Below are 18,429 nucleotides of genomic sequence, written 5' to 3'. Positions count from 1 at the left end.
TTTTTTCTAATTAATTAAGAAAGAAAATATGAGGAATAACTTATCACTTAATGAACCAATGATGCATGTGTTTCATTTGTAGTTTTCGGTTTATCAAACAATTCGGTGAACGCTGAAAAAGTGTCCATACCCTCTAGCATTAGTTGACGACACAAAAACGTGCCAAGCATAAACAGCGTTCATACGTATACCCTAGTGTTGGTGACTGTAGCGTTTGGGAGACCCTAAATCCAGAGTTTCAACAATTTAAAGCTGAAAAGCATCCCCGCTCATGCTGTGAATGTTGGTGTTTAGGCTGACGGGCGCAGTGGCGTGGTGCTAAGACGTCGGCCTCCAAATCGGGAGGTCGGGAGTTCGAATTCCCGGTCGCTGCCGCCTGGTGGGTTAAGAGTGGAGATTTTTCCGATCTCCCAGGTCAACTTATGTGCAGACCTGCTTGTGAATTAACCCCTTTCGTGTGTACACGCAAGCACAAGACCAAGTGCGCATGGAAAAGATCCTGTAATCCATGTCAGAGTTCGGTGGGTTATATGCCTCCCCCGAAATCGGCGTATGCTGCCTGAATGGCGGGGTAAAAACGGTCATACACGTAAAAATCCACTCGTACTAAACACAGGGGTGAACGTGGGAGTCTAAGCCCATGAACAAAGAAGAAGAAAAAGAGGTGTTTAGGCCAGAACAAATATACTGTTTTCCCGACCGACCCTATTCTCTCCTCCCGACTCAAGAACGTTGTTTTTTTTCTCCCCCAACTCATGTTAATGACAAAATCCGATTTTGAAAACTATACAAGGAATGGAACTCTTCGTCACAGCTGTCACAATTTACGCCTGCGAACAAAAAAACCAAACAAAACTTCAATAATCTTTTTTTTTGTTTTAAAGTAACCGACCTGCCGACCCCAATCGTTTTGGGCCTTGCCATCATTGTTTTCTTGGGGTTTTTTGTTTTTGTTTTTTGTCTTATAGCGTGTGAGGGTTTTATAAAGTTGAAAATATTGCCTTACAGCCACACAGCGACCTGGCGACCCAAATCTGCCTGGCTTTGTCATGGGAAAAACACACACGTCTGTTTGGCCTTATAGTGTTTGAGGGTTTTATGAAGTTAAAGTTGAAAATGATAGCGAACAGTAACATAATAGTTTGTATTCTTCTACTTTCTTCTCTCTCTTTGCGCCAGATGTCAAAAAGCAGATCGCTGCTTACTCTATTACCAGCGATGGGCAAATCTCAAAATATTAACTCGCCAGCCGGGCGAGAAACTTCAAGAAGTCACTAGCCCGCCACTAGCCCGCCAGCAATTTCGTTGGCCCAGTACATACCACAGGTTCTGCCCCTGCAGTGATAATATGGCTTTGAAACTCTACATTTTAACCAGGCAGCTTTTACTATCCCGGCGGATATTGTTCTCGCCCCTGGGGATCGGGCGGACAATTTTGTCATCCCTGATTACCCTCATTAAATAAAGAATGTGCATTGTCATTGTCATTGTCTCTCAAGCTGACTCTCCTCAGTAAGCCAGCGCCCGTCCGGTTCTCCACGAATTGTTCTGCGGGTACGTTTCAACAGGAGCGTTGCCAGCCTCATAGTTAGCAGGTGAAGGTATCCGAGTTCTCATTGGCTCCCTCATGTTGTAGTCGTCATCCGGGTACCCTGTATGCAAATTCGGCAAAGGTGCGATATTGAGATTAGGCTATTTTACTTTCTCTCTATGCCTATATGCAAATTAAGAAAAGGTACGATATTGTGATTATAATTATTCATTTTCCTCTCTGCATACATGCAGATTAAGCAAAGGTGCGATAATCTCCCTTTATGCATGCATGTGAATTGAGCAATGGTGCGATATTGTAATTATACTCTTTCCCCTCTCTGCAGACATGCAAATTAAGCAAAGGAGCGATATTGTGATTATATTCCTTTCCCTCTCTGCATACATATGCAAATCAGGCAAAGGTGCGATATTGTGATTATACTCATTTCCATCTCGGCATACCGCTTCTTTTAATTGTACGATCAGTTCTGTTCATATTCTAAATTTTAAAAAGCAAGATATACATTGTATAGCAAGAACAGGCAAAAAGGCATACAATACACCACCCCACTCGCAGCAATTGGGGGCCTTAAAAAATGTACATATATTTTTTATATGAAACATATGTTAGGCCTATACGAGACAATACGGGGGCTTGGGGTTAAGTTGTGGGACTTCCGAAACTCGAAGATTACTCACGTTCTTGCCAAAATCCTCTATTCCCTGCCTCTGGTTGATTTCTGAAACCAGAAGAGAACACAACATTATTATTGACATGTATTTGTAAAAAAAAGACCCAAACAAGTATAGTAGGTGAGTGTTGTTGATCTTAAACACTTGAGAGAGGTGTCTGTGTTATGCTTAGCCTCTTTCATAGTCCAAGCGCCAAAATGTCCCCATGTTTCATCTAAACTCAGTTTATCTCCATGTCAAACCCTAACCGTCATTTGCTTGATTTATCTTTTTTTTTAATTAATGTTTATTATTAATTTTTTTTTTAAATGATTGATTGATTCTTTTGTTTGTTTGTTTGTTTGTTTGTTTGTTTGTTTGTCCGCAAGTATTCACTTACCCCCGGTATACTTCGCGCACTTCCGTCACTTTCCTTTCGGGTCGTTGCTGAGGAGGGGGAGAACGCGTGTAACTAGAAAGACAAACATTGATATTAGGCCACAGAAAAATATATGATAGTTCAGGGTAACATCAGGCCAAACCAAAAATATATGATAGTTCAGGGTAACATGACCCAAACCAAATAGCTTGTAGGTCGGCATTTTTTTTTTTTTTTTTTTTCTTTCTCGGTATGGTTCGCAAAATGTGCCTGAGGTTGTGTTTTTTTCGGATTTGTTTTGAGAAATGAAAAAACAGTTTTAGGGTCGGCGGAAAAAAAGGTTGGTCGGGTTACCCTAAACCAACATAAATTTATATAATTTATATCATGTATGCAAGCCTACTTGATTGTTACTGTGCCTCAGAATATACGTGGCGTGGATAACCAAACCATCCTCAACTTACTATGTTTCTTAATACATGGCGCTGTCTCCGCAACCCCCTTCATAGACGCCGCCCAGGTAACAGTATTTTCATCTAATGTATGTACCTGATTTTTGCATCAGAATGTAAAATTACCTGTACCTCAGAATATACGTGGCGTGGATAACCAAACCATCCTCAACTTTCTATGTTTCTTCATGCATGGCGCTTTCTCAACAGACGCCTTCACAGAAACCACCCAAATAGCAATGTTCAATATCATGCATGTACCTGATTTTTGCATCAGAATGTAATAAAGAATCAAAAAACAAGAAAGGTAGGTTGTTGGAACGTTCGTTATTGACAAAACAATACATTCACAGATATTTTGACCCAACGGTCTTTTAACCTTAAGCGGACAGACAAACAAATATTCACACAAAACTTATCTTGATAGTTCTATCAGTTTCACGTCCACTTGTCAGGAAGCCGAGCGAATGAATAGCTCATCCTTGCAACAGAGTCGCAAAACCCATTTTTCATTCGCTCGGCTTCCTAACGATGCATGCTCCGCAGATGCCTTCACAGAAGCCGCCCAAGTAGAGGTATTTCAATGTAATGTATGTGCCTGATTTTTGCATCAGAATGTAATATTTACTGTGCCTCAGAATATTTTCTGTTTTATATTTTTTTTCCCATTGCTAGGAACTCGGGTCGCTTCCTCCCAGTGGAAAGCTAGCAGCAACAGAGTCGCGCTGCCCAGGTGTGTGCATGTTTAGGTGTAATCAGCCACCTGCACTTATGGCAGAATGACCAAGGTCTTTTACGTGCCACAGTGGTAGAACATGCATACCGTCTCTGAGTCTGCACATAACTTAAAAAATTGACCCGTGTCCGTCCCGGCCCGGATTCGAACTCGTGACCCGCGGACCACAAGTCCAGTGCTCTACCAACTGAGCTACCCACCCCCCCCTCCCACCCCCACCCCCGGTACGTATCGTGCACAACCAAACCATATTCAACTTACTATGTTTCTTCATACACGGTGCTTTCTCCGCAGATGCCTTCACAGAAGCCGCCCAGGTAACAGTACTTCCATATCATGTATCCCAGGGCCGCCAGAAAAGCTGTTCCGAGAAGAGCAGCGACAACTATCCAGCCAAGGTTTTCCTCCAGGCTGTCGCCAGTGTTCGGCTCAGACGTGCTGACAGAAGAGCTGCTTGATGATGAGCTGCTGGAACTTCCGCTTCCGCTTCCAGTTCCGGTTCCGGTTGCGGCTGTTGTCGCTGCGGGGGTAGCTGCTGTGACCGCTTGTGTTGTTGGTGCTGGGGTGGTTGTGCAAGCCTGGGAACACGTGACAACGCAAAGTGAATCATCTTTGGATGAGGGTAAGGAAAAGATAAGGATAAGATTCATGTAGTCCTGAGAGGTGACCCTCATGGAAATTCGGGCTGCTTTCTCCCTGCCTACCCATTTGTTTAGTTTTTGTCATGCTTGCGTGTGCCTCACACGTTTTCAAGCCCTGAGACTTTCGCTGTGAACTTGGGTTCTTATTCACGCATACACTTGCGTATCTCATCAAAAGCTGTGAGGGCGTAAAACTCGAATCATCATATAACCCATATCTAGTTCTTCAGAAATATTGAGCCTGTAGGACATGAAGTATTCTCTATTTCTGGTGTTGTTTTTTTTACTAAATGATAACCAACAAACTCACAGTAACAGTGACTGAAACTCGGGCAGGTGTTGTAGAGGACAAAGTATTGGGAACCTCCCCAGCATCTGTGGCTACCACGTCCACGGTGTAGGTCCCAGCAGCAACGGCTGACCCGACGAGGATGGCCCCGTTCGGACTAACGGTCAGAGGTCCGTTGCTTCCGCTGTAGGTGAGCACGTTATTGCCTGAAAGACAGACAAGGTTTCATGGCTTCATTTTCATTTTCATTTTCATATCTTTATTGTCCCATCGCTGGGAAATTTGGGTCGCTTCCTCCCAGTGGAAAGCTAGCTAGCAGCAACATAGTCGCGCTACCCAGGTGTCTGCGTGTTTAGGTGTAAACATTCACCTGCACTTATGGCAGCATGACTGAGGTCTTTAGTTGCCATTGTGGTGACACGGAGGTGGAACATGAATACCGTCTCTGAGTCGGCACATACAGTTGACCCGTGTCCGCCCCGGCCCAGTTTCAAACCTGCGACCTTAGGATCACAAGTCCAGTGCTCCACCAACTGAGCTACCGGGCCCCAAGGTTTTATTCGGCTTTAGGCTTGATTCGACTTTTCGCTGTCACAATACCCAGCTAAATAACACACACAGATCTCACGCGCAATGAGAGTGAGACGCAGACACAGCAAGCAGTGCTCTTAAGTAAGCAACACAAGACAATATAACGCGCAGACACAGCAAGCAGTGCTCTTAAGTAAGCAACACAAGACAACAAAACGCACATACACAGCAAGCAGTGCTCTTAAGTAAGCAACACAAGACAACAAAACGCACATACACAGCAAGCAGTGCTCTTAAGTAAGCAACACAAGATAATATAACGCGCAGACACAGCAAGCAGCGATCTTAAGTAAGCAACACAAGACAACAAAACGCACATACACTGCAAGCAGTGCTCTTAAGTAAGCAACACAAGACAACAAAACGCACATACACTGCAAGCAGTGCTCTTAAGTAAGCAACAAAAGACAATATAACGCGCAGACACAGCAAGCAGTGATCTTAAGTAAGCAACAAAAGACAACAAAACGCACATACACTGCAAGCAGTGCTCTTAAGTAAGCAACACAAGACAATATAACGCGCAGACACAGCAAGCAGCGATCTTAAGTAAGCAACAAAAGACAACAAAACGCACATACACTGCAAGCAGTGCTCTTAAGTAAGCAACACAAGACAATATAACGCGCAGACACAGCAAGCAGCGATCTTAAGTAAGCAACAAAAGACAACAACACACACAGACGCAGCGGGTGTTGTATTGCTCTTTTAGGCAAACAACCCATTGCAGTTCATTGAGTGTGTGAGCGGTATGGGAAACGTTACACAATTTGCTTAAAACGAATCATGAAAATCATCAAACGAAACTGTGTGCTTTGCAGTTTGTTGATTAAGCGTTCTATACTACTCGTCATAAAAAACCTATACACATACATTTAGCTGTAGATCTTTGTGATGCGGCCAGTTATATTAAAACCATATTACCAGAAAGGTAATTCATTCCCCTACCGTATGAAATAAAGAGTTTCATTTTTCATTCATTAGTGTTATGCAGTGTACTGGAGTCCTTGCACACCCCCCAAAATCAAATTCGCAAAAGCCAATGTGCAGACACTACAATACAAAAAAACAAAAAAATAAGCAAGAGTGACCTCGTTTTTGATCTCAAATGAAAGAACAACTCATTTTAAACCCATACAAATGTATTTGGTTAAGCTGTTGTGCCTAGCAGTGTTGTTTTGCTATTTTGAAGAAGACTGGTGTCAGCCTCTTCAGAAGCCGTAAAAAGCCTGTTTGTGCCTCTTGTATTGTGGGCTATGTGGGTAAAAAACCCTTTTGTTTTGTAATGGTTCATTGTATTGCTTTTAAAATTGACATGAGTATTGATAACACAATTACAAATACGCGTGTCAAATATCATGGCGTTTTGTTGAGTTTGTTGGACGAACTGGAACTTCTTAGAAAAGTTTTATTAAACTGTAATAACTTTTTACAGTATTGTTGCAAAAAATCAGCATTTTACAAACTCGAACACAAATTAATATTACAATTGGGGATCAATGTTGGTACAAAAGCAACAACGCGCTCGTGTGGTAGGGAAATGTGAACGCGAAACAACAATTACGAAAAACAGGTCTTCCAACAGCAAAACCCAGTCCAGCGCAGCAGATTGAACTGGCCGTCACTCACAGCTATCATAAGCGTTCCAGTTCTATGCGTACCTCGATAATCCGAGTCGCGATCAGTAGCAGCTACGGAGCCGAGCGAAGTACCCGCAGCGGTGCAGCCATCGACAGTGAAGGTCTGAGAGGCGGTATTGGCGAAAGTCGGCCGGTTGTCGTTGATGTCCAGAATGGTCAAAGTCACTGTGGTCGTGCTGGTTAGTCCACCTACGTCCGTCGCCTTTAGTGTAGGCAAGTCAAGGAAATTTTTAAAAACAAAACAAATAACAGGGCGACATGAATTTGGAAAAAAGTTACAGTATTAACCCTTTCGCTGCCAATCAAAACTTCCTGACTGCCAGGGAATATTGGAGTTCGGGGTGTAATAATTCACAAAAAATTCTAGCTCCAAACTGGCAGTAGGTAGGAAAGTAAAACCTATGTTATTTTTAAAGGAAATTCAACCAAGAATCTGTTTTTAGTATCTAATCATGGAAATAATGCACAAGTGCAGGACGGGTATACCCGTCCTAAGGCAGTCAAGATTAAAAAACAACAAAAGTGAAATGTAATAATGCGACACTACAGTTCACAATTAACAACCAGAAATAAATCAAACTGGATTCATAACTAGATGATTTTAATCAAAAATGTTTTAACGTTTAGACGAGTTCTTCTTCTTCTTCTTCTTTTTTTCTTCTTCTGCGTTCATGGGCTGAAACTCCCACGTACACTTGTCACAGTGTTTTTTGCACGAGTGGGGGTTTACGTGTATGACCGTTTTTACCCCGCCATTTAGGCAGCCATACGCCGCTTTCGGAGGATGCATGCTTGGTATTTTCGTGCTTATATCACCCACCGAACTCTGACATGGATTACATGATCTTTTCCGTGTGCATTTGGTCTTGTGCTTGCGTGTACACACGAAGGGGAATAAGCCACTAGCAGGTCTGCACATAAGTTGACCTAAGAGATCGGAAAAATCGCCACCCTTAACCCACCAGGCGGCCGCGGCCGGGATTCGAACTCACGACCTTCCGATTAGGAGGCCGACGTCTTACCACTGCGCCACTTCGCCCGTCATGTAGACGAGTTGAATGTGAGTACTCAGGAACCCCCTTTTTAGACCCCCCCTCCCCCCCCCCAATTTAAGACTTCGACCCTTTTAAGACCTTGTTTCTTTCTTTCTTGATTTGGTGTTTAACGTCGTTTTCAACCACAAAGGGTTATATCGCGACGGGGAAAGGGGGAAGATGGGATAGAGCCACTTGTCAATTGTTTCTTGTTCACAAAAGCACTTATCAAAAATCTGCTCCAGGGGCTTGCAACGTTGTACAATATATTACCTTACTGGGAGAATGCAAGTTTCCAGTACAAAGGACTTAACATTTCTTACATACTGCTTGACTAAAATCTTTATTTTACGTCATTGTTTGCTTACATTCATTTCACTGAAGAAGGGCGTGGCCCGAAAGTCTTTGGAACTTGGTGTTTACTGTGGTTTTTTTCTAATTAATACTAAAATCTTTACAACAATTGACTATATTCTATACAAGAAACACTTAACAAGGGTAAAAGGAGAAACCAAATCCGTTAGTCGCCTCTTACGACATGCTGGGGGAGCATCGGGTAAATTCTTCCCCCTAACCCGCTGGGGGTAGACCTTGTTTTCTCTGACGTTTTGTCCATAACCTCTGTAAATGTATCCCCATTGTAAGACTTCCTTCTTTTTAAGATCTTTCTTTCTTTATTTGGTGTTTAACGTCGTTTTCAACCACGAAGGTTATATTGCGACGGGTTTTAAGACCTGATTTTCTCAGATTGTTTGAGGTCTTAAAGGGGGGGGGGGGGGTCCACTGTACAAGGAAAACAAGAGCTTGGCGATGCTTGAGGACTGGGCGAGTTGAATGAGGAAAATCTAAAAGTAAGAGTGTGAATACGGATGAACGAGTTAGCAGGCCCTCGATGATGTTTGATGATGAAGGAGTTGACTGCGAAACATGGAAAAGCAAGGTTTCTTCTTCTTCTTCTTCTTCTTTATCTTCTTCTTCTTCTTCTTCTTCTTCTTCTTCTTCTTCTTCTTCTTCTTCTTCTTCTTCTTCTTCTTCTTCTTCTTCTTCTTCTTCTTCTTCTTCTTCTTCTTCTTCTTCTTCTTCTTCTTCTTCTTCTTCTTCTTTTTCTTCTTTATCTTCTTCTTCTTCTTCTTCTTCTTCTTCTTCTTCTTCTTCTTCTTCTTCTTCTTCTTCTTCTTCTTCTTCTTCTTCTTCTTCTTCTTCTTCTTCTTCTTCTTCTTCTTCTTCTTCTTCTTCTTCTTCTTCTTCTTCTTCTTCTTCTTCTTCTTCTTCTTCTTCTTCTTCTTCTTCTTCTTCTTCTTCTTTTTCTTCTTCTTCTTCTTCTTCTTCTTCTTTCTTCTTCTTTCTTCGTTCATGGGCTGAAACTCCCACTAACACTTTTTTGTAGTTGTTGCACGAATGGGGTTTTACGTGTATGACCGTGTTTACCCTGCCATTGCTGGGTATGTTCGTGTTTACCCTGCCATTGCTGGGTATGTTCGTGTTTACCCTGCCATTGCTGGGTATGTTCGTGTTTCTATAATCCACCGCACTCTGACATCGATATCAAGATCTTTTCCGTGCGCACTTGATCTTGTGCTTGCGTGAAGACACGAAGACTGATAAGGCACTAGCAGGTCTGAACGTAAGTTGACCTGGAAGATTGGAAAGCTTCTCACCCTTGACCCACCAGGCGCGGCCGGGATTTGATCCCACGACCCTTCGATATGAGGCATATTTATTTTCCACTAGGCCAATGCGCCCGCCAAAAAAAAGTTTGATTACGGATGGTCGAGTTAGCAAGAGCTTCGTGGTGCTGGATGATGCACGAGTGGATGGATGGTAGATGGATTAGTTGACAAGTTTAGAAGAATAGCCTCGGAAAAGCAAGAGCTTGATGATGAATTGACACGTTGGCAAGTGCTAGATGATGCTTGATAAATAGATGAATATGAACAATGGAAAAGCAACAGTGAGATGATGATGTAAATGTAAATGTAGCCTAACACGCCACTCTCGCAATAAGGAGATTGTGAGAAGAGGGGGGGGGGAGGGGTTGTATATTTGTCGTTAGGATGAAGATGGAGGGGGGCGAGGTAAAATGGATATTCACACTTCCTAACAGTTTGTTTTAAAAGGAACCATGTCTCTTGATTCACATATGCGACATTTTGTTTAAATATCATATTGAGAAAACGACGAATCAGTATAAAACCGATGAAAATCTGAGGGTAAATACGTAGAGGTTACATGCCGAGTGTCAGTGGATATTAAAAATAATGATTGAAAAATGCGAGCTTCGGCTACAGAGTGTAGTTTCTCAACCCATGATATATCGAGAATTCGGGACCTGTCAATATTGGTCCCAAGAAGACGTAACAACTAACGAGAACAGAGGATTCGGGCTGGTTGCTGGGTAGTTATATTTTTTCTCCAGTTAACAGATGGAAAGAAGCAGAGGGGGAATAAAATACAATCAATCTCTCCTGATCCCAACTACGAGTAATCCGCACATTCTCATACTTTTCACTACCACCGTCTGGTCGACACCACGACCCCCCACCCCCCCCCCCCCCAAACCACCACCACCAATACCATCACCGACACCACCTACACTCACTTACCTGTACTACGATTGTGTCTGTTGGCACCATTGCCCCTCCGTCCACGTCGTATTCCAGAGTGGAGGTGATGATACCCGTTGTAGGGTTGATGGCAAACCGACCATTGGTGTTATCTCCCACGATGGTGTAGGTAGGATCGTCGTCCACGTCTTCGTCGATGGGCGTCCATTTTGGATCGACGCTAATCTGGAGGGGAACACAAATTATGGAAGATAGATCTTACTCTTAGAAACAAAAAAGGGGGGGGGGGGAGGGTGAGTTTGGGGGATCTCAAATGTTATACGACTCGTGTAACACAGTAAGTGAGAATTATGCGGAACCAGTGTCCTTGCATCTGAGAGAAAAAAGAACATTGCACATGAGCGGCGACTGTCACCCTCCAGGCCGAGATAAATCTGAGAAGCAAAGGGAAGTCAACGTTCTAGATGTACACGACATGCGCAACAAGAGGATCGTGACAAGGGCAGATCGTTTTACCTTCAGTACATACATAAAACAAAACACAACAACAACAACAACAACAACATTAATACTAACAACAACAACAACAAAAACAACAACGACGACAACAACAACAACACGCACATCAGCAACAACAACAACAATATTACGATCACATTACTATCACTTACAACAACAACAACAACAACAACGGCATCAACAACAACAACAATAACAATACACCACCAGCCTCACCACCACCACCAAAACAACAACAACAACAACTACAGCAAAAACAACAACTAAAACAACAACTAAAACAACAGCAGCAACAACAACAACAACAAAACCACCACCAACAACAACAAAGCCAATAACAAATACACAACAAGAAGAGCAAACGCTCGATCGAGTCACTTTCGTATGGCAATCCGAATGGTGCAAATGTCCCTTTTAGCTCTTGATGTCTAAATAACACATTATTTAGCTAAATAACCCGTTATTTAGCTAAACAATGTTTTATTTAGCTTTATTCCCCCCTCTGCTTCTTTACCTCTGTAAACTTGTAGAGCTAGTTATTTTTCGATAATGACCCAGCAACCAAACAAATAACGAGCCAGCAACAGCCTGAATCCTCGTTAGCTCATGGGGTTTTAGTCAAGAGTTATCGGAACTACTTTCGAGCGATTGAAAAGTTCAAAACGTCAATATGCAGATAGCGTACCTTTATGGTGCAAACACTACGCATATAGCGAAGTTATACTAGCATAATTACACTTTAAGACATGCACCTGAATTTTTAGGCCATGAATTCGGTTGTTTTGTCAAGCAAAATGGATCTTCTTCAAAACAATGTACCTTAGCATGACCCAAACCCGTACAGACCGTGTTTGATTCCGGTTCTAACTTCCGGAAACAAGGCACACCACTCTCACAACTTCGCGACAACGTAAACAAACCTACATTCTCGAATAATTACCGTATCGATAATCAACAATATTTCATTTTAAAAGAAAAACGCACGCAATCACATGCACAAAAATATTCAAATACATAAATATGAAGAGTTTTCCGACACTGTTTTGCCAAACAAAAACAAACATCGCACACAATTTGACTCTTACAACACAAGGCAAACGGGTAAAACAAACGGGCGTCTGCTACGGTCCAAAGAATCATGGCAGCGACGGTTCATTACAAGGTGGGAGACTCTGTGCGGGAAATCGGGGGACAAGATGGTGTGATCACTGGCATAAGAAGACCAATGGGGTACATGGAATGCCACATAAAGACAACAAAAGGGTCAGATATCATTCGTTTCAAGCATGAACTCAAAAAAATCAGCAATGAAAGTCGAATCCTGAAGCTCCACACCACACAAAACCCAACCCTGCCCCCAGAAGTTGTTGAAGAACTGAACAAGCCAGAGGAAGAGTTTTTTTCTCACACTCCAAAGCGAAAATTCATCGCAATTGAAGACAATGACGTGGAAGCGTTCATTGAAAACAGCGCAAATCAAAACACACAGAAGAAAACCAAATCAAACATGACCATACTGTTCAGTTTTATCAGCTCCACCATGCCAGATGAAGAACACAAAATTGAACACTTCAGCCCTGAAAAACTTAATGCAATCCTGTCCAAATTCTTCATAACCATCACGAAAGAAAACGGCGAGTCCTACGAACCAGGATCACTGAGAGGTTTTTTCCAAAGTTTTCAGCGCTTCCTGAAAAGAAAACAGTACCCCTGCAACATCATGAACGATCCTGCGTTTCAACAAACTAGAGATGCCCTAGCAGCCAAACAAAAGGTTTTAAAGTCTGATGGGAAAGGCAACGTGCCGAACAAAGCTTCTTCGCTGTCCGACAGAGAAGTTGAGCAGATTTACGATGCCGGACAGATAGGGACTCACCATCCAGAAGCCATCATCAACGGTCTCTGGTGGTACAACACCACTCATTTTGGTCTCCGCGGCATTACGGCCCATAGAAACATGCGATGGGGTGATGTCATCCTCAAGACCGACCCCTTCGGGGAGGAATACCTTGAGTAAGTATAATCATTTTTAATCCTGTTCTATAGATAAAATGCCAGTGCCACACCTACTTTAATAAATTATACAAAGCATGGCTTCTAATAAACTATCACGCCAGTCTCAGTCAATATTAGTCGAAAGAAGCCCATCACAAAAAGGCGAGCTTCAGCGAGCTTTTTCACGACCGCAATCCAAGACCAATATTTGCAACATCCACTGAGACGAGGTGTGTAACCTATTTATTGCACCTTTGATTAAACAAATTTGAAGGACAAATTATTTATAATGCCAAACTTTGATTAAATCCCATTCTGTGTGTTTGTTTTGTGTGTGTGAAGAATTGTAGTTTTTTACAAACAAGCATCAACGTGAAATCACGGCTTGTTTACACTCTTTTAGGTACAACGAAAGGGCTACCAAAACAAGAACCGGCCCCAACACAGCGAACATCAGGCAAGTCCCACCACGCGCATGGGCAACGCCAGCAGCACCAGACCGCTGTCCCGTGGAGCTGTTCAAAGAGTACTCAGCTAGACGACCCAGCCACTGCAGCGGAGCCGATGATCCGTTTTACATCGCAACAACAACTGTGAAGGAGCCAACCCCAGAGTCTACTTGGTTCCGGGCACAGCCGATAGGAAAAAGGAAAATTGGTGCAATCATGAAAACAATGGCATTAAAATCAGGGCTTCAAGGTTCAAAAAGAATTACAAACCATTCTGCCAGAAAAACCATGATTCAAAAGCTGGTGTCAAACGATGTGCCACCCACACACATTGTTCAGATTTCTGGACACAAAAATCTGAACAGTCTGAATGCGTACTCTTCAATCACCCAGGAACAACACAGAAATATTTCTAAACTGATAAGCTACCAAACACCCTCAAATCAAGTCTCTACTGAAATCGCGAAGACACAAACACAAGTCAGACCAGCACAGCACACAGTTTCATCAGCTGATCTCGAAAACCTCACAGGCGATGACATTGACAAAGACATAAAATCAATTTTTTCCGGCAATCTAAACAACTGCACCATCACTATCAACATCAACAAAACACAAGAAACAACCCACAGTATCAGTGTTAGCCAACAGAACAAGTAATTCACTAAATCAGTCATGACAATGTCATTGAAATGGAGCAATGTTTAACTTGTACTTTTGTTGTAGTGAATGGGTGGCACATCAACATTGATCAGGTTTTTGAATTGTAACACAATTAAGTTTCACCAAATTTATTATCTATTCTTCACCTTTGAGTTTGACTATGACAGCTAGTCGTTACAGTTTCTTCCAATAATTGTTATGAACTGGATCTTAATTCTTATACAGTTATACTTAAAGGTGTTTGTGCTATTGTTGTTTATTTCTTAATAAAAGTTAGTGTTTGTGTTTAGCAGTTTTTAATACTAGGTAGACACTCCATGTGATCTAAACATGAGGTAATTTGTGCCGAATGATCTAATAGTAATATGTATATCTCTGATTTGTTCGTGTTACAAAATAATGAACTTACAAAGTATATTTCCCTGAAAAGTATCAGTCCATACTTAAAACAGCTGAAATATATTCCCAAGTAAGTTTGCTTGGTATTAAAGTTATGTTCATTTGTCGACAGAGTATATATTGTACAATATTTCTGTCTGGGTTTAGCATGAATTTTTTTCATCGATACAAGTTCCAACATCTGTCATTCTGATTTTCTGTGCCAAACCAAAAAGATTTCACTCTTTTATTTTCAATGAAAGAATTATAGGGCATGAAGTTACCAAATGTTGTGCAACATCTATTCAGCAAATGACCTGAACTGTAAAGCTTGCATGGTTGTTGTAGTTAAAGTAAAAAATACTTTCTTTGCTTGAAAAAGTGTTGACAGTTATGTATTTTTGCTTCATGTTATGACTGGTTCTGTGATTGACTCTTTCTAATCTGTTCAATGCCATTTATTCCTCACCATGAAAAGCACCAGCATATATCTTCAACATAAAATATATCTCAGATCTGACAGATCTGCCCCTAACAATAGATACACATCCTTATTTGAAGAACAAAGAAATAATAAACAAACACAGACATTTGAAAGAACACACTCACACATACACGCACAATATCTGACACACACACATATTAACAATAGCGCGGCACAGCCTCAAAATGCAACAGGTATTCCGTTTTCTTTTCAGTGAAAGTGAAAGCGATAGTAAAACCGTACGATCGTCAAAAACAGTCAGAAACTTTCAAATTCGGTTTGCTTTTATCGAAGTTCCGACCAAAACTCGACTTTGAAAGGCAGCACGCAACTTGCTCTCACCGAAAAACTTATACGAAGAGGTCTATGACAAACAGACAATACTAGCAAGATGACTGACAAACTTGATTGTGAGCTCACCTGCGGCAAGAACACTCAATGTAGCAATCCGTAATCCAAACATTCGAATGACGCCATGCAGTCACGTGGTCGAAGCAGACGCAGACTTGGAAAAGGTTGTGAGAATCGGTCTTCGGAGAGCACGAAACACCTCCATGGTTTATTGAAGGGTGTAAAGAACCAAAAGTAGTGTTTTCTGGATGCACCTCTCTCTTCCCTTCGTCTGTCGGCGTCAAGTTTGACTCCGATCGGGCAACATGCAACCGTGTTCATGGTGTTCGTGCATGCATGTTTGGATAGTTCCAAAATAGTACGTTCCTCCGTAAAAGAAGAGGCAGGGTTCTGAACTGGTTTGAGTACATTTCGGTACCAATAACAAAAATATGAAAATAACACAATTGAATAGGTATGGTGCAATCAAAAGGGATATGAAATGCAAAATGTATATGAAATTATTCCATAATCAAGTCACTGTTGTGCAATACCATCAAAATCGAAATATTTGGATGGAACTATACTTCAAAGTACTCCTCCGCGCATCTGAGCCCAAGTGCGTAGGCACACGGACAGAGAGAATCGGTTTGACCGAACTTTGGCATCAAAAAACACCTATTTTGATTACAAAATGACAAAGGTGGAATAAAGAGGTTACACACCTCGTCTCAGTGATTATTAAAAATAATGGTCTCAGTTCGCGGTCATGAAAAAGCTCGCTGAAGCTCGCATTTTTCATGATCCGCTAACTTCGACCATTATTTTTAATAATCACTGAGACTCGGCATGTAACCTCTACATATCATGCATTATTTAGCTAAATAATGCATTGTTTAAATTAAACAATGCATTATTTACAGATACAGAAAAAAGAGAGCCCAAAGCACTAAATAATGCATTGTTTAGCATAAATAAGAGATTGTGTTTGTAAATAACTCATTATTTATAAATAATTACGCGTTTTCTCTAAACAATATATTATATGTAAATAAAGTGTTATTTAGATAAATAAAATATTATTTAGATAAATAAAATATTATTTAGATAAATAAAATATTATTTAGATAAATAAAATATTATATGTAAATAAAATATTATTTAGATAAATAAAATATTATTTAGATAAATAAAATATTATTTAGATAAATAATTTATTATTTAGATAAATAATTTATTATTTACTGTTTTTGCCTTGAAATAGTATTATTACGCTAAATAATGCTTTATATAGCTATATAATAGGTTTCCGCTATATAATTCATGATTTGGTAAATAATACATTATATACCGTAAATAAAATATTATATACCGTAAACAATTCATTGTTTAGCGCATCGCGAAGCCGTTTTTTCTCTTGTTGTTTTTTTCCACGTGTTTCCGTGGATCCGAGAGAGCGCTGTTGATTCTCCACTGTCTTGGCAAACCCAGTATCCGGTACTCCACATCCGGTTCCGCCAAGGGACTGGGTGGCCGAGTGGTAACGCACTTGCGCTCGGAAGCGAGAGGTTGCGTGTTCAGGCCTGGGTCAGGCCGCAATTTTCTCCCCCTTTTCCTAACCTAGATGGTGGGTTCAAGTGCTAGTCTTTCGGATGAGACGAAAAACCGAGGTCTATGCTTGGCGCTGGTGGACAATATTCACTTTTTTGGCCAAAAACGCCAGTTTTGGCCCAAAAAGACAAAGATTTGGCCAAAAAACCCATACATTTGGCCAAATAAAATAGATTTGGCTATAACTTTTTTTTGGCCAAAACTTTCTATGTAAAAGTTTTGGCCAAAACTGTTTTTGTTAGCTAAAACGGGAGATTTGGCCAAACTTCTGCCATAAAAAGATTTGGCCAAAAAAAGATTTGGCCAAACAAAAAAGATTTGGCCAAATCTTCACTTTTTTGGCCAAATCTTTTTTTGTTTGGCCAAATCTTTTTTGGGCCAAATCTTTTGTATTTGCTGGCGCTGGTGGACAATATTCACTTTTTTGGCCAAATCTTTTTTTGGCCAAAACTTTGCTTTTTTGGCCAAAACTGGCGTTTTTGGCCAAAACTTGCGTTTTTGGGCAAAACTTTACTTTTTTGGCCAAAACTTTGCTTTTTTGGCCAAAAAAGTGAAGATTTGGCCAAAAAAAGATTTGGCCAAAAAAGTGAAGATTTGGCCAAATCTTTTTTGGGCCAAATCTTTTGTATTTGCTGGCGCTGGTGGACAATATTCACTTTTTTGGCCAAATCTTTTTTTGGCCAAAACTTTGCTTTTTTGGCCAAAACTGGCGTTTTTGGCCAAAACTTGCGTTTTTGGGCAAAACTTTACTTTTTTGGCCAAAACTTTGCTTTTTTGGCCAAAAATGTACGTTTTTGGCCAAAAAAGTGTGCTTTTGGCCAAAAAAGTGAATATTGTCCACCAGCGCCTAGCAGCTTGGCGCTGGTGGACAATATCCACTTTTTTGGCCAAAAACGCACTTTTTTGGCCAAAACTGGCGTTTTTGGCCAAAACTGGCATTTTTGGCCAAAACAATACTTTTTTGGCCAAAACTTTGCTTTTTTAGCCAAAACTTAGCTTTTTGGGCCAAAACTTAGCTTTTTTGGCCCAAACTGGCGTTTTTGGCCAAAACTGGCGTTTTTGGCCAAAACTATACTTTTTTGGCCAAAACTTTGCTTGTTTGGCCAAAAATGTACGTTTTTGGCCAAAAAAGTGTGCTTTTGGCCAAAAAAGTGAATATTGTCCACCAGCGCCTAGCAGCTTGGTGCTGGTGGACAATATTCACTTTTTTGGCCAAAAACGCACTTTTTGGGCCAAAACTGGCGTTTTTGGCCAAAACTGGCGTTTTTGGCCAAAACTATACTTTTTTGGACAAAACTTTGCTTTTTCGGCCAAAGCTTTGCTTTTTTGGTCAAAACTTTGCTTTTTTGGCCAAAACTGGCGTTTTTGGCCAAAACTATACTTTTTGGGCCAAAACTTTGCTTTTTTGGCCAAAACTGGCGTTTTTGGCCAAAAAAATTAATATTGTCCATCAGCGCCAAGGGGTACTC

At 41.1% G+C, this 18,429-nt stretch overlaps 1 protein-coding gene across 1 annotated transcript; it reads left to right on the top strand.

Moving 5' to 3' along the window:
- Nucleotides 1–11,531: 11,531 nt before the first annotated feature.
- On the top strand, nt 11,532–15,639 carry LOC138979657 (uncharacterized protein KIAA1958-like). Its single transcript, XM_070352375.1, has 2 exons — nt 11,532–13,063; nt 13,449–15,639. The coding sequence occupies exons 1-2, from the start codon at nt 12,189–12,191 to the stop codon at nt 14,152–14,154; spliced, it is 1,581 nt and encodes a 526-aa protein (XP_070208476.1). The 5' UTR covers nt 11,532–12,188; the 3' UTR covers nt 14,155–15,639.
- Nucleotides 15,640–18,429: the final 2,790 nt, after the last annotated feature.

Source organism: Littorina saxatilis, linkage group LG11, assembly GCF_037325665.1.
Source record: "Littorina saxatilis isolate snail1 linkage group LG11, US_GU_Lsax_2.0, whole genome shotgun sequence".
NCBI classification, from domain to species: domain Eukaryota; kingdom Metazoa; phylum Mollusca; class Gastropoda; order Littorinimorpha; family Littorinidae; genus Littorina; species Littorina saxatilis.
Note: the sequence above shows the minus strand (reverse complement) of the source record. Positions and strands in the feature narration are given on the sequence as shown.